We start from the raw sequence: 14,847 nt of genomic DNA on the forward strand, positions 1-14,847 counted from the left end.
AGTTACCAGGCCTCCCTAAAGAGGGCAGTCAAGTATGGGCTTTCTCCTCTGTCTCCACAGCTCCCAGCGGCCACAGGCTCAGGAATTCACATTTCACAGCCTTGGATTTTCCAGCCATGGTGGAGAGGCGAAGCAATTAAAACGTCGCCTGGGTTTTTTAAGAGCGTGTCTTTATTCCTTCTTCTTCTTTAGTGTAAATATCATTCAATTCGGCAAAGGCAGTAAAAACACAATAGTTGCGCGGAGGAGAGATAGGGAGGGAGAAGGGGAGAGTATTGATTTATACGCGTATATTGTTATGGATAAAACAGACTCTCTCTTGTTCGTTGTTTTGAAAAAACAAGATACTGACTTTGGGATTCAGGACTGCTTCTCCGAAATGTATCAATTAGACAAAACTCGCTCGGCTCCTCTCCTTCTCCTCTCGTCTCCTCAGTCGGCTCAGCCTCTGCCTCCTGAAGTGCAGTGTATCCCGGAGACAACATCGGCTGCAGAGCGCTGGGCTTCAAGCGGAGCCCTTTGACTGCGGGCAACAAGGCGTGAGGGAGAACTAATCTTCCCATTTACATGTTTGTAGCAATTTTACCTAAATGAATTTTAATGCTAAATGAAGGATAATTCGCTTTCTGGCCGAGCCCCTCTTTCCTCGCCTCCCCTCTCCATGTGTGAGAAAATTACTGCATAACGCATGCATTAGCTACACATTATCCACAGCAGTGGGAGGAAGGTTGACTTAAGTGCATGTTCCTTTAAGTAGAGAAGTGGACCTCTGTTTTCTTCAGTGGGCATTTTTTGACATGTAAACATGTTTGTGCCTAATTTAGCTTTACAACATATGGTTAAAAAGATTTAACTATGAATATATGTTTTAATAACTCATCTGCATAGAGGAAGATAATGTGAGACTAGTTCTGATTCTGTTATTTGAACAAAAAGTATTTATTTACAACACAGATGCACATATATACCCTTCAAAGTAAAAGCATAAGAAACATGACTTGTCTTCAAAGGAACCTTAAAGATGTGCGTTATACATGTTTGAAGCAATGGATAATGGATGCATTGATAACCCACACAAGGATGTATGCACACGCACACACACACATGTACCCCCTCACATACATACTGCCACACACACACACACACATTGTGACTTTTACATTCTCCCCTGTCTGTTGATCAGCATTACATCATCTGGTTAAATCAAGATGGACTGTGGTATAAATGGTGTTTTCCCATAGCTTCTGCCTCTCCCTGTTATCAGGCCGCATCAAACACTGAGGGGAAGAGAATCCATTGGCTAAGCGAGTGCTCGGCCTTGTGACATAAAACACATCAATAGGACACTAGAATAGACTTTCAGAGGCCCTCAATCATAGACACAGAGAAAAACAGGAAACAACATGTTTGTGGGACACACACTTGTAGTTTCCCATCCACAGTGATCTTTTTTAGATTGTTTGCGAGCATTGACTGAAGCTCAGTATCATGTTTGTTAGCCTGTCCTGATGTTAGCCATGTTGACACCTACATTATGTGTCTGTCCTCATTTGAACAGAGTACAAAATAGATCAAATGATGAATCGGACAGTGGCAATTGGATTAAAAAACCTTCTACATCCAAAATGTTAGCTTCTCGAAAACTGTATTTAGCTTTATGTCATTGTGTCTGGAGTTAATCCACTGAGTTATAAGAGTTTAAAGACCCCAAATAGTCAGAGAATTTTCTATACCAATAAAATCTTTGCACCAGCAGAGGAACATATAATCAACTGATATGAAAATATTTTAAAAAAAATCACCAAAATTAGAGTTAGAAGGTGAAGACACAGCAACAGTAATACACTTAGCTGCACCCTGCATGTATGTAGATGGGCTGTGTAATGTATGTATAAAAAAAATTAAAGGAAAAAAAAAACAGGACATCTGAATCGCCATCACACTCTCTCTTACCATCCAAATAAAGGCTTGCGAGAAATGACAGACTGATCGAATTGTCTGTTTATTCACTTGTTTTTTCTTTTAAAAATGCATTGTGATTTAATGGCGGGAGGGGCAGGAGGTCAAATTCGATGGAGAGACAACACACACATAGTGTGGAAAGAAACCAGAAAAAAAAAAAAACAGAAAAAAGTTCACATCCTTTTTTTAAAAAATCTATTAGAAACAACATAATATGCAGAACAATACAATAGCATTTACAATACTTAAATTCCCAGTTCTTGTGAGAGTCCAGCGTAATTTTACAACAGTATACAGTATATTTTCTTTCTCCACTCGCTTCCCAAACTAGGGTTTGATATAGTTATACTTTTAATTTCTTTTCTCTTGCTTTCCCTCTTTCCATGTTTCAATCCACTATATTTTTTTAAAGGGCACCTCTTTTTGCTTTGTTAGTGTCCTGTCAGATACAGACATTGGCTTCTCCTTGGTCCAATTCCATCGTCCCAAAGAGTGGAGTGCTCTTCGCAGGAAGTCTCTTGTGTTTGCCAAAGAGTCTAGAAAATATCACCAAGTGCCACATTTGCCGAAGGTACAGGCGGAGGACCCAGTGTGTCTCTCGTGTGTCATCTGTTCTCGCAATCGCAATCACTTTCAATGGAGGAATCCATGTAAAACTAGTGGGCAGCAAGGCGGGGCAAAGTCTAGTGCCCACCAGAGAAGAAGCAGGATTCTGTCGGGACAGGGGGGTCACATCTGGGTGAGGTGAGGTTTGATCTTCTGTGCGTCACCATCACTGGATACATAGACAAGGATTGTAGGCAGTCATGGAAGGTTCCCATGTTGCAGATATAAGCCGAATAAAATGATGTTGGGTCTTGGAGGTTGACAGAGGGGTCGCCGTTGGTTGTTGTCGTCAGGGAGTCCTGTTCCCATGCTCTGTAGGCCTCTGTGAGACTGGTGATCCCCCGGTTTGCCCTGCAGTTCTGAGGAAAGAGAAGATCAAAATGGTTAATCAGTGATCAGTTTTGCACTGGTAAATTAGAGAATCTGCAGTGGATTCATTGTCAAGTTTCTACTCAGACAGCATCACTGTCATGTGAAAGCATTTATCTTGAATCCAGGAGTTACATAGTCCTTTATGGGTTGAAACCCATTCAAAGGGAATTGGTCAGTGCAGACAACAAGGTTTCATGTGGCAGGGCTGGGGTTAGGTGATATGTACATTTGGTTAATGTATGCAAATGAAAATCTCCAGTGTATGTGCAAAGTCATGCAAATATTTTCAAGCTTTTAGCACATTGGCATATTGTCTCCAGCACTGTGGCACAAAGCATTTAACTGCAAAAGAAAACTATTGAATGAATTAGATATCATTAATCATTCATTAAATATGACAATAGATTACATTAGACTTCAGAGAGCAGACTCTCGTGTTACAGTTTCAGGCCAATAGCGCGTGAACGTGGCAGGACCTGCTGATAGGACCACAGAGGAGCAATAAAGTACGTGGCAAACCCAACATAGTGTTAATCCAGGTCATAATACAGACTGTAGCCTGCCCTTCACTAAAGACTGTGTGGATGTCTGAAAGACAGAGAAGGCATTGGAGGGTTTAGTGAGTTAATCCTACACCCTCAGTAATGCTACTTTAACAGTAGGAGAGGACTTACAGACCAAACACATGATCAACTTGAAGTGATACCGAGGTCCAGTACTTAACATTTCCTGGATAATCTGTTTAACTGGACTACAGGGAAACTTAAAATTAGCCTTTGATTGTTTACCATCGGCGTTTGACTAAAAAAAGGCGACTGCATAAGCAAAGATATTTCAGGTTCGTATTAAGGTGGCCTACAATTCAGTCTTGTTTTGAAGGGTAGTACTGGTATGAGAGGCTTGAATCAGGTGTATTGTAATTACCTTAGTTATGTTACATATAAACCGTAAGAACTTACAGTGATGCAACGAGCACCTGCCAACAAACCTCATACAATGACAAATGAAGTGAAGAAATGCATCTTCACCCTCTTCTCTCCCTACATTCATCTTTAAGTTGGCTTTAAAGATGAATGTAGGGAGAGAAGAGCCTCTATTATGGAAACGTCAAAAAACGGCATAGTTTAGTAATGCCCTAGAATACTATGACTTTTTTTTAAAAACTTTTTTATGCTATACTATACTGTTATGTTTTTTGACGTTTTTATGCCGTTTTTTTGCCATACTATACTATGACGTTTTTTGACTTTTTTACGCCCTACTATACTATGACATTTTTATGCCTATGACGTTTTTTGACATTTTTATGCCATACTATACTATGACGTTTTTTGACATTTTTATGCCTTACTATACTATGACATTTATATGCCTTACTATACTATGAAGTTTTTATGCCATACTATACTGACGTTTTTTGACATTTTTATGCCTTACTAAACTATGAAGTTTTTATGCCATACTATACTGTGACGTTTTTTGACTTTTTTATGCCTTACTATACTATGACGTTTTTTGACGTTTTTATGCCTTACTATCCTATGACATTTTTTGACGTTTTTATGCCTTACTATACTATGAAGTTTTTATGCCATACTATACTATGACATTTATATGCCTTACTATATACTATGAAGTTTTTATGCCATACTATACTATGACGTTTTTTGATGTTTTTATGCCTTACTATACTATGACATTTATATGCCTTACTATACTATGAAGTTTTTATGCCATACTATACTATGACATTTATATGCCTTACTATACTATGACGTTTTTTGACATTTTTATGCCATACTATACTATGACGTTTTTTGACGTTTTTATGCCATACTATACTATGACGTTTTTTGACATTTTTATGCCATACTATACTATGACGTTTTTTGACGTTTTTATGCCTTACTATACTATGAAGTTTTTATGCCATACTATAGTATGACGTTTTTATGCCTTACTATACTATGACGTTTTTTGACGTTTTTATGCCTTACTATACTATGAAGTTTTTTGACGTTTTTATGCCTTACTATACTATGAAGTTTTTTGACGTTTTTATGCCTTACTATACTATGACGTTTTTATGCCTTACTATACTATGATGTTTTTTGACATTTTTATGCCATACTATACTATGACGTTTTTATGCCATACTATACTATGACGTTTTTTGACGTTTTTATGCCTTACTAAACTATGAAGTTTTTATGCCTTACTATACTATGACGTTTTTTGACATTTTTATGCCATGACGTTTTTTGACGTTTTTATGCCTTACTATACTATGACGTTTATATGCCTTACTATACTATGACGTTTTTTGACGTTTTTATGCCTTACTATCCTATGACATTTTTTGACGTTTTTATGCCATACTATACTATGACATTTTTTGACGTTTTCATGCCTTACTATACTATGAAGTTTTTATGCCATACTATACTATGACATTTATATGCCTTACTATACTATGACGTTTTTTGACATTTTTATGCCATACTATACTATGACGTTTTTTGACGTTTTTATGCCATACTATACTATGACGTTTTTTGACATTTTTATGCCATACTATACTATGACGTTTTTTGACGTTTTTATGCCTTACTATACTATGAAGTTTTTATGCCATACTATAGTATGACGTTTTTATGCCTTACTATACTATGACGTTTTTTGACGTTTTTATGCCATACTATACTATGACGTTTTTTGACGTTTTTATGCCTTACTAAACTATGAAGTTTTTATGCCTTACTATACTATGACGTTTTTTGACATTTTTATGCCATGACGTTTTTTGACGTTTTTATGCCTTACTATACTATGAAGTTTTTATGCCATACTATACTGTGATGTTTTTTGACGTTTTCATGCCTTACCATACTATGAAGTTTTTATGCCATACTATACTGTGATGTTTTTTGACGTTTTCATGCCTTACCATACTATGAAGTTTTTATGCCATACTATACTATGACGTTTTTTGAAGTTTTTATGCCTTACTATACTATGACTTTTTTTGACGTTTTTATGCCATACTATACTATGACATTTTTTGACGTTTTCATGCCTTACTATACTATGAAGTTTTTATGCCATACTATACTATGACATTTATATGCCTTACTATACTATGACGTTTTTTGACATTTTTATGCCATACTATACTATGACGTTTTTTGACGTTTTTATGCCATACTATACTATGACGTTTTTTGACATTTTTATGCCATACTATACTATGACGTTTTTTGACGTTTTTATGCCTTACTATACTATGAAGTTTTTATGCCATACTATAGTATGACGTTTTTATGCCTTACTATACTATGACGTTTTTTGACGTTTTTATGCCATACTATACTATGACGTTTTTTGACGTTTTTATGCCTTACTAAACTATGAAGTTTTTATGCCTTACTATACTATGACGTTTTTTGACGTTTTTATGCCATGACGTTTTTTGACGTTTTTATGCCTTACTAAACTATGAAGTTTTTATGCCTTACTATACTATGACGTTTTTTGACATTTTTGTGCCTTACTATCCTATGACATTTTTTGACGTTTTTATGCCTTACTATACTATGACATTTTTTGACGTTTTCATGCCTTACTATACTATGAAGTTTTTATGCCATACTATACTATGACGTTTTTTGACGTTTTTATGCCTTACTATACTATGAAGTTTTTATGCCATACTATACTATGACATTTATATGCCTTACTATACTATGACGTTTTTATGCCATACTATGACGTTTTTTGACATTTTTATGCCATACTATATTATGACGTTTTTTGACATTTTTATGCCTTACTATACTATGACGTTTTTATGCCATACTATACTGTGATGTTTTTTGACGTTTTCATGCCTTACCATACTATGAAGTTTTTATGCCATACTATACTATGACGTTTTTTGAAGTTTTTATGCCTTACTATACTATGACGTTTTTTGACGTTTTTATGCCTTACTATACTATGAAGTTTTTTGACGTTTTAATGCCTTACTATACTATGACGTTTTTATGCCTTACTATACTATGATGTTTTTTGACATTTTTATGCCATACTATACTATGACGTTTTTTGACGTTTTTATGCCTTACTAAACTATGAAGTTTTTATGCCTTACTATACTATGACGTTTTTTGACATTTTTATGCCATGACGTTTTTTGACGTTTTTATGCCTTACTATACTATGACGTTTTTTGACATTTTTATGCCATACTATACTATGACGTTTTTTGAAGTTTTTATGCCTTACTAAACTATGAAGTTTTTATGCCATACTATACTGTGACGTTTTTTGACATTTTTATGCCATACTATACTATGACATTTTTATGCCTTACTATACTATGACGTTTTTTGACATTTTTATGCCATGACGTTTTTTTGCCTTACTATACTATGACGTTTTTTGACATTTTTATGCCTTACTATACTATGACGTTTTTATGCCATACTATACTGTGATGTTTTTTGACATTTTTATGCCTTACTATACTATGACATTTTTTGAAGTTTTTTCTATACTACACTATGAAGTTTTTATGCCTTACTATACTATGACGTTTTTTGACATTTTTATGCCATACTATACTATGACGTTTTTATGCCATACTATACTATGACATTTTTATGCCTTACTATCCTATGACATTTTTTGACGTTTTCATGCCTTACTATACTATGAAGTTTTTATGCCATACTATACTATGACGTTTTTTGACATTTTTATGCCATACTATACTATGACGTTTTTTGACGTTTTTATGCCTTACTAAACCATGAAGTTTTTATGCCTTACTATACTATGACGTTTTTTGACATTTTTATGCCATGACGTTTTTTGACATTTTTATGCCTTACTATACTATGACGTTTTTTGACATTTTTATGCCATACTATACTATGACGTTTTTATGCCATACTATACTATGACATTTTTATGCCTTACTATCCTATGACATTTTTTGACGTTTTCATGCCTTACTATACTATGAAGTTTTTATGCCATACTATACTATGACGTTTTTTGACATTTTTATGCCATACTATACTATGACGTTTTTTGACGTTTTTATGCCATGACGTTTTTTGACATTTTTATGCCTTACTATACTATGACATTTTTTGAAGTTTTTATGCCATACTATACTATGAAGTTTTTATGCCTTACTATACTATGACGTTTTTTGACATTTTTATGCCATACTATACTATGACATTTTTATGCCTTACTATCCTATGACACTTTTTGACGTTTTTATGCCATACTATACTATGACGTTTTTTGACATTTTTATGCCTTACTATACTATGACGTTTTTATGCCATACTATACTGTGATGTTTTTTGACGTTTTCATGCCTTACAATACTATGAAGTTTTTATGCCATACTATACTATGACGTTTTTTGACATTTTTATGCCATACTATACTATGACGTTTTTTGAAGTTTTTATGCCTTACTATACTATGACGTTTTTTGACGTTTTTATGCCTTACTATACTATGAAGTTTTTTGACGTTTTTATGCCTTACTATACTATGACGTTTTTATGCCTTACTATACTATGATGTTTTTTGACATTTTTATGCCATACTATACTATGACGTTTTTATGCCATACTATACTATGACGTTTTTATGCCATACTATACTATGACGTTTTTTGACGTTTTTATGCCTTACTAAACTATGAAGTTTTTATGCCTTACTATACTATGACGTTTTTTGACATTTTTATGCCATGACGTTTTTTGACATTTTTATGCCTTACTATACTATGACATTTTTTGAAGTTTTTATGCCATACTATACTATGAAGTTTTTATGCCTTACTATACTATGACGTTTTTTGACATTTTTATGCCATACTATACTATGACATTTTTATGCCTTACTATCCTATGACATTTTTTGACGTTTTCATGCCTTACTATACTATGATGTTTTTATAGTATAAGGCATAAAAAAGTCAAAGAACTTCATAGTATAGTATGGCATAAAAAGACATAGTATAGTAACGCATAAAAACGTCATAGTATAGTAAGGCATAAAAATGTCAAAAAATGTCACAGTATAGTATGGCATAAAAACTTCATAGTATAGTAAGGCATAAAAATGTCAAAAAACGTCATAGTATAGTAAGGCATAAAAATGTCATAGTATAGTATGGCATAAAAATGTCAAAAAACGTCACAGTATAGTATGGCATAAAAACTTCATAGTTTAGTAAGGCATAAAAACTTCAAAAAACGTCATAGTATAGTATGGCATAAAAACTTCATAGTATAGTAAGGCATGAAAACGTCAAAAAATGTCATAGGATAGTAAGGCATAAAAATGTCAAAAAACGTCATAGTATAGTAAGGCATAAAAACTTCATAGTATAGTATGGCATAAAAACTTCAAAAAATGTCATAGTATAGTAAGGCATAAAAATGTCAAAAAACATCACAGTATAGTAAGGCATAAAAATGTCAAAAAACGTCATAGTATAGTAAGGCATAAAAACTTCATAGTTTAGTAAGGCATAAAAACGTCAAAAAACGTCATAGTATAGTATGGCATAAAAATGTCAAAAAACGTCATAGTATAGTATGGCATAAAAACTTCATAGTATAGTAAAAAGTCATAGTACAGTATGGTACAGTATAGTATGCCTTACTATACTATGACTTTTTCGGCGTTTTTATGCCTTATTATATCATAAAAACATAATTGTATAGTAAGGCCTTATTATACTATGAAGTTTTTATGCTTTAGTGTACTAAGTCATACTATAGTAAGGTATAAAAAGACACAGTATAGTTTGGCATAAAAATTTCATACTGCAGTAAGGCATAAAAACATCATAGAGTGAAGGCCCGTCACCTGAGAGCGCCCGGGGCCCATCCACGTGCTCACCACACACAAGAGGGCCACTACAGATGACACAAAGGGAGGCAGGGAAAAGGACAAGGAGGTGCGGTGGAGGGAGGACAATAGGGGAGTGAGTGCAAGGACCCTTGTTTGTTGTTCCCCTCATCCATCTGTTTTCACCTGGGCTACTGAGGAGAATAGGTGCAACTTGCATAAGAGAAGGGTGAGCTATTATGTGAGCTGTGCTAGCATCAATTAGCTAGCTCTCAATGTGTGAGGTGGTAGGGGTTACATAGCTCTCTGAACCTACTAGGTTGAAACCCGTGACCTTTTCATTGTGGGGCATAACCTGTGGCGCTACAACAAGCTAAGCCATTAGCGATGCTAGCTTAAATGCAGTGCAGACCATGGTCATTCTTAAAGCAATCATTCTTTTGAATATCCATATAATTTAATATGTTTATTGCAAGTTTCTGAAAATTAAAGCAACAAAACTTCAGCAGAAAACTCAAGGAGCAAAGTCATAACAAAACTGAAAAGAAACTAAATACCACAACAATAACCATTTACAGCTACAAAACATCCCAAAATAATAGCAGTCAATCAACAATTTGTTGTATTGCTACTTAAGTTGCTTTTGGCTCTCGCAAACGACAAGAGCATCAAGGTTTTAATAAACGCTATGCGTGCTTGAAAGAGCACACATTGCTAATACGGTTTTTCACTTAATAAGCCAATCAATACATTGAACATTAGGCCTCTTTTCTTAGACTCCAGGGGGGATTCCAGAGGGGCCAAATCAACAGGGACACACATTCACATGGACAATGCAAGGGGGCACAAAATCCCCATTGGGATTTTTTTCCAATGTTCGTTAATAGTAAAAGTTCATCCACCAGAAAGAGAAGTTGAGGGTGGGGGGACGAGTGGCGATGAAGGGGGGATGAGGGGAGATCTTGACCCCTCAGCAGAGGGTTAACAAATTTGTGCTTAATGATTGGAGCAATGAATCCTGGGACAAAAGGTCTCCAGCCGAGGCTGGCAGCAAAGGGGTTACAGGCAGCGTTCATTCAAGCGTTCTGCCCGACATTTTGGGGAAAGCTGACCAGAGACGGACAGAAAAAATTCCATACGCTCTACGCCATAATTAATTCTTCCACCCTGTGATAACTATTGTCCTGAAACTGAAAATTACAGTTTTCAGGGGCCACCCCTGGCTAATTTCGTGGAAGAGGGAAAGCAGGGAGAGGAAGAAGGGAAAGGGGGTAAGGGTCATCCGAGAGTCATTTTTGTCGCTATCAAAGGCTCGGCTCGCTTCTGCTTCACTTGCTGGGCTTCATCTCTGCTGACAGGTGTATTGTTTCGCAAGGAGATATAAGCTCTGTAATCATCATTGGGTGGAAAGCATAACGCTCTTCGCTAAGCAGGACTAATTGGCTTTAGTTTTAACTAATGTTGCAGTGTGACTGCTAGGGACACCTTCTGTATCAAGGCTCAGCACTCTCCAGCACAATAACCGCTCAATTTAGCCCCGCGGTAACAAAACCTCAACTCTGCTAATGAAAATTGCTTATAAAATATAATGAACCTGTGCTCTCTTAATCAAATAAGATAACCGTTTCCCCTCCTCCCATAATAACCTATTAATTTAATTGGTCATGAAAGAATATAACACATCACTTACATTTAATTGACCTAGAAAGGAAAGTAGCAATTTGACGGAGACAAGCTAGCAGCTAGCATCGGCTAGCTGATGAAGCTGTACAGAAACGATTAGTTGCGAGGAAGAGTAGACATATTTCTGTCACCATCTCTCTCCCAGCTTCTCTCCCTCCTCCTTATTCCTTCCTCCCTCCTTCTTGTCATTTACTCTTTTCTCTCTAGCCATCTCTTCATCCGCCCCTCCCTCTCAATATCTACCCTTCTCTCTCTGTCTTTTTTTCTCCGCTGTCTACTTGTCTTCTATGCGCTTTGCCCGTCTCGCAGAGGATTCCTCTGGTGGCCCAATTACGAGATTCAGCAGGCAAATTGAGGCTGTTTAAAGCAAGGTCTGCTGGGAAGGCTAGCAGCTGCTGGAAAGAGGCTGCTTGGACACGGCGAACCAGCCCTCATGTTTACACACTTGCTCGCATAAACACAGAAACACACACACATGCCTCATTCTGAAAGCACAGCCTTTCTATTACCATGTCTCCCTGCATTTCAAACCTGAAAGATGCCATTCGATGTGAGATTTTCTGTTTTTGTTTTGGCCGTGGACATTTGTGACGGAAACAAGGGCGGCATATTTTCATCATGGCACGCACACGCACGCACGCGCATTCTGTGGAGGGTTAATGGTCTCTATTTTTGTAAACCGAATAAGTCAAATCCATTGGTCACACCTCTGGTGATGGCATATTTAATTTGGATCTAGTCAATTAGGCCCAGCTAAGCTCCATACCCTGCTGGCTACGTCCTCCATTTTGCACTAGTTTGTGTCCCCTCCCTGTGCCAGGAGTAATCCTATTACCATACACACACATGCACATACACACACACACATTCACAGTTATACAGACCCACACGTTTGTACGCGTGCACACACCCACACATGGCCAAATGCATATATTTCACATATGAATGTCTGTATATGGTATATATGCACCAACACAGGTATACAAACGCAGGTGTGTGCACAAACACAGACATACAGACACTTCTCTCACACACACACAAAACAATGATGTTTCAGAACGATTGGACCCTGAGCCACTTTATACACACTGTTCACTGTGACAACACCAAGCCTGTATACATCCAGAATTATGTGGGAGTCTATTTGGCCCTGGGGCGAGAGAGGGGGGGGGGGGGGAGGTGAGAGAAAGATAGAGAGAGGCAGAGAATTAAAGAGAAACAGAAAAAAGGTGTTTGTGAAAGAGAAAGAGACAGTGAGAGAAACCACAAAGAGGGAGTGAGACAGAGTGAGCATTAGACAGACATAGAAGGGGAGAGAGAGAGAGAGAAAAGGTGGGGGGGGGGGGGTACTCCTCTAGCTGGTTAGTGTGTATTAATGTGGCTCATGCATCAACAGCACCCCGGCAGATTTATGACACTTAAGGGGCGCTCACTTCTCTCTCTCTCTCCTTCTCCTTGCACCAGCGACGACTGCTTACATTTTTGCCAATCAGTCTGTTGCCATGGCAACGTCCTACCTGCCCCCGCCCCCTACCCCCCCTACCTCACCCCATCACCACCTCCTTTCCTTCTCATCACTCCTCTCCCCCCTTTTTGCCCCATTCTCCTTCTTTCTGTTTGGCACACACACACAAACCAAGAGTAGTTGTTTAACAGAAATACTGTGTGTGTGAGTGTGTGTGTGTGTGTACACCAAACCAGAAAACCTGAAAATTTTCAATTCAATGTACTAAGACGCTCAAAACACATCTGTATCAGTGATTATATGATTGTATATTGTATATGAGTATGTGTACATCAAACTGTCTGTTTTTCCCTTTTCTCCTCTGCTGTTCCTTCTCTCTTTCTCTTCTGGTTTTGTTTTAACCTGAAAAACATTCTCTTCTTTCCTGTCCTCCATGATTTGCAGGATGTTTAGTCCTGTAGCTACTGGATATGTGAGAGAGCTGCACACATGTGTGCGCACACACACACATTACATACACAGAGTTACAAGGTTGTGATCAAAGGCTCTTATCACCACACTGAGGGTGGGAGAGTTAGAGAGTTAGAGAGAAAAATCAGCCTGGCAAGAACAAGAGCCTGTTTGTAACAAAAACCCCATTTAAACACTGAGGGGGAACAAAGTACGAATGAATTATTCCTGAATATATCAGTACGGAGAAAAGACACTTAACACTACTTACGCATTATTTTGTAAGAGTATAAAATGCCAGAGATCATATTTTTAAACAAACACCTAAAAGCAGGTCCAAACCTGATGTGCAGTAAACATATACATGTATAATGTACCCCTGTTCAAATGTTGTAGACATGCCTCTGTTGATCTGATGTGTTAAATAAATGTGCATGTGCAAGTCAGTGTGTGTGTCAGTTTGGTTTTTACTTACATCCCCCTTTTGTGTTGCGATTGGCCGGACTGGGGCGGGGCTACATGTAGTGCCACTGACCTTCCATGCCCATGTTCATGCCCATTCCACCCATTGGTCCTGAGAGGGGATAGAGGGAGTGAATTTAAATGCAAAACCTTGGTTTATTTAAAGAGACAAGAAGTTCTTTAAGAAGTTAATCAACTGGAAGCAGGAACGTGTTTTCACACTGAAAGGGAAAACACTGAGGTAAATACCAGCGATGGTCTCACTCTGAGCAGAACTTGACAGACAACATAGCAGAGGAGCAAACTGGCTTAAATCTGGCAGAGCGAGGAGTGGTGAAGCGGGTGAGGAGGGGTGGATGGGGTGAGGTGAGGTGGGGTGGGTTAAGTAGCCTGGCAGTTTATCCAAACCTGCTGACTTTGAGTGGAGGGTGAGATAGGGTTAGAGACTTGAGAGAATCCCAGAAAACAGGGGATAGAGGAGGAGGAGAGGAGCTTAAGGACAAACTCTGGGATTAGACCTGATGGCGTGAGAGAGAGGGACTGAGTGCGAGGGAGTGAGGAAGGAGATGGTTGTGTAATGTGATTGACCACACCTGTTCTGGTTTGTGTGTCGAGGGAGTGGGAGGTATCTGTGTGTGTGTGTATGTACATTACGTGTGCCTGTGCAGTGTGTATCTTTATTGCTGTGTTGAGGGTGCACAAGCTGCACAGCTTACACTTAAATCACCACACAGTGACCATATAGCTTCCACTAAGTACTTGTGTGTGAGAAAAGACAAGGGGCATGCTGGTAGGATGAACCATAATCATGGCAGATGCTGCTGTATGAAACACACCGACACCTAGCGATATTGTTAGAAGATGAGAAAAGGTGAGAGTGAATAGATGAAAGAGATGAGACAGGAGTGAATCTGTACGAGGAAGGACTGATGAGGCAAGAGGGAGAAAAGGAGGACAAAGGC

The 14,847-nt window shown here is 37.7% G+C and overlaps 1 protein-coding gene across 2 annotated transcripts in view; it reads right to left on the reverse strand.

Annotated features, from left to right (window-relative positions):
• Positions 1-915: 915 nt before the first annotated feature.
• Positions 916-14,847, reverse strand: part of meis1b (Meis homeobox 1 b) — a 112,144-nt gene continuing 98,212 nt past the window's right edge. For both annotated transcript variants that reach the window (XM_056395076.1, XM_056395075.1), the window contains 2 exons: positions 13,899-13,997; positions 916-2,927 (listed from right to left, as the gene is read on the reverse strand). In XM_056395076.1, coding sequence (XP_056251051.1) covers positions 13,939-13,997 — 59 coding nt within the window. In that variant the 3' untranslated portion in view covers positions 916-2,927; positions 13,899-13,938. The remainder of the gene's footprint in view (positions 2,928-13,898; positions 13,998-14,847) is intronic.

The sequence above is a fragment of the Seriola aureovittata genome, chromosome 14 (assembly GCF_021018895.1).
Source record: "Seriola aureovittata isolate HTS-2021-v1 ecotype China chromosome 14, ASM2101889v1, whole genome shotgun sequence".
Classification (NCBI taxonomy): Eukaryota; Metazoa; Chordata; class Actinopteri; order Carangiformes; family Carangidae; genus Seriola; species Seriola aureovittata.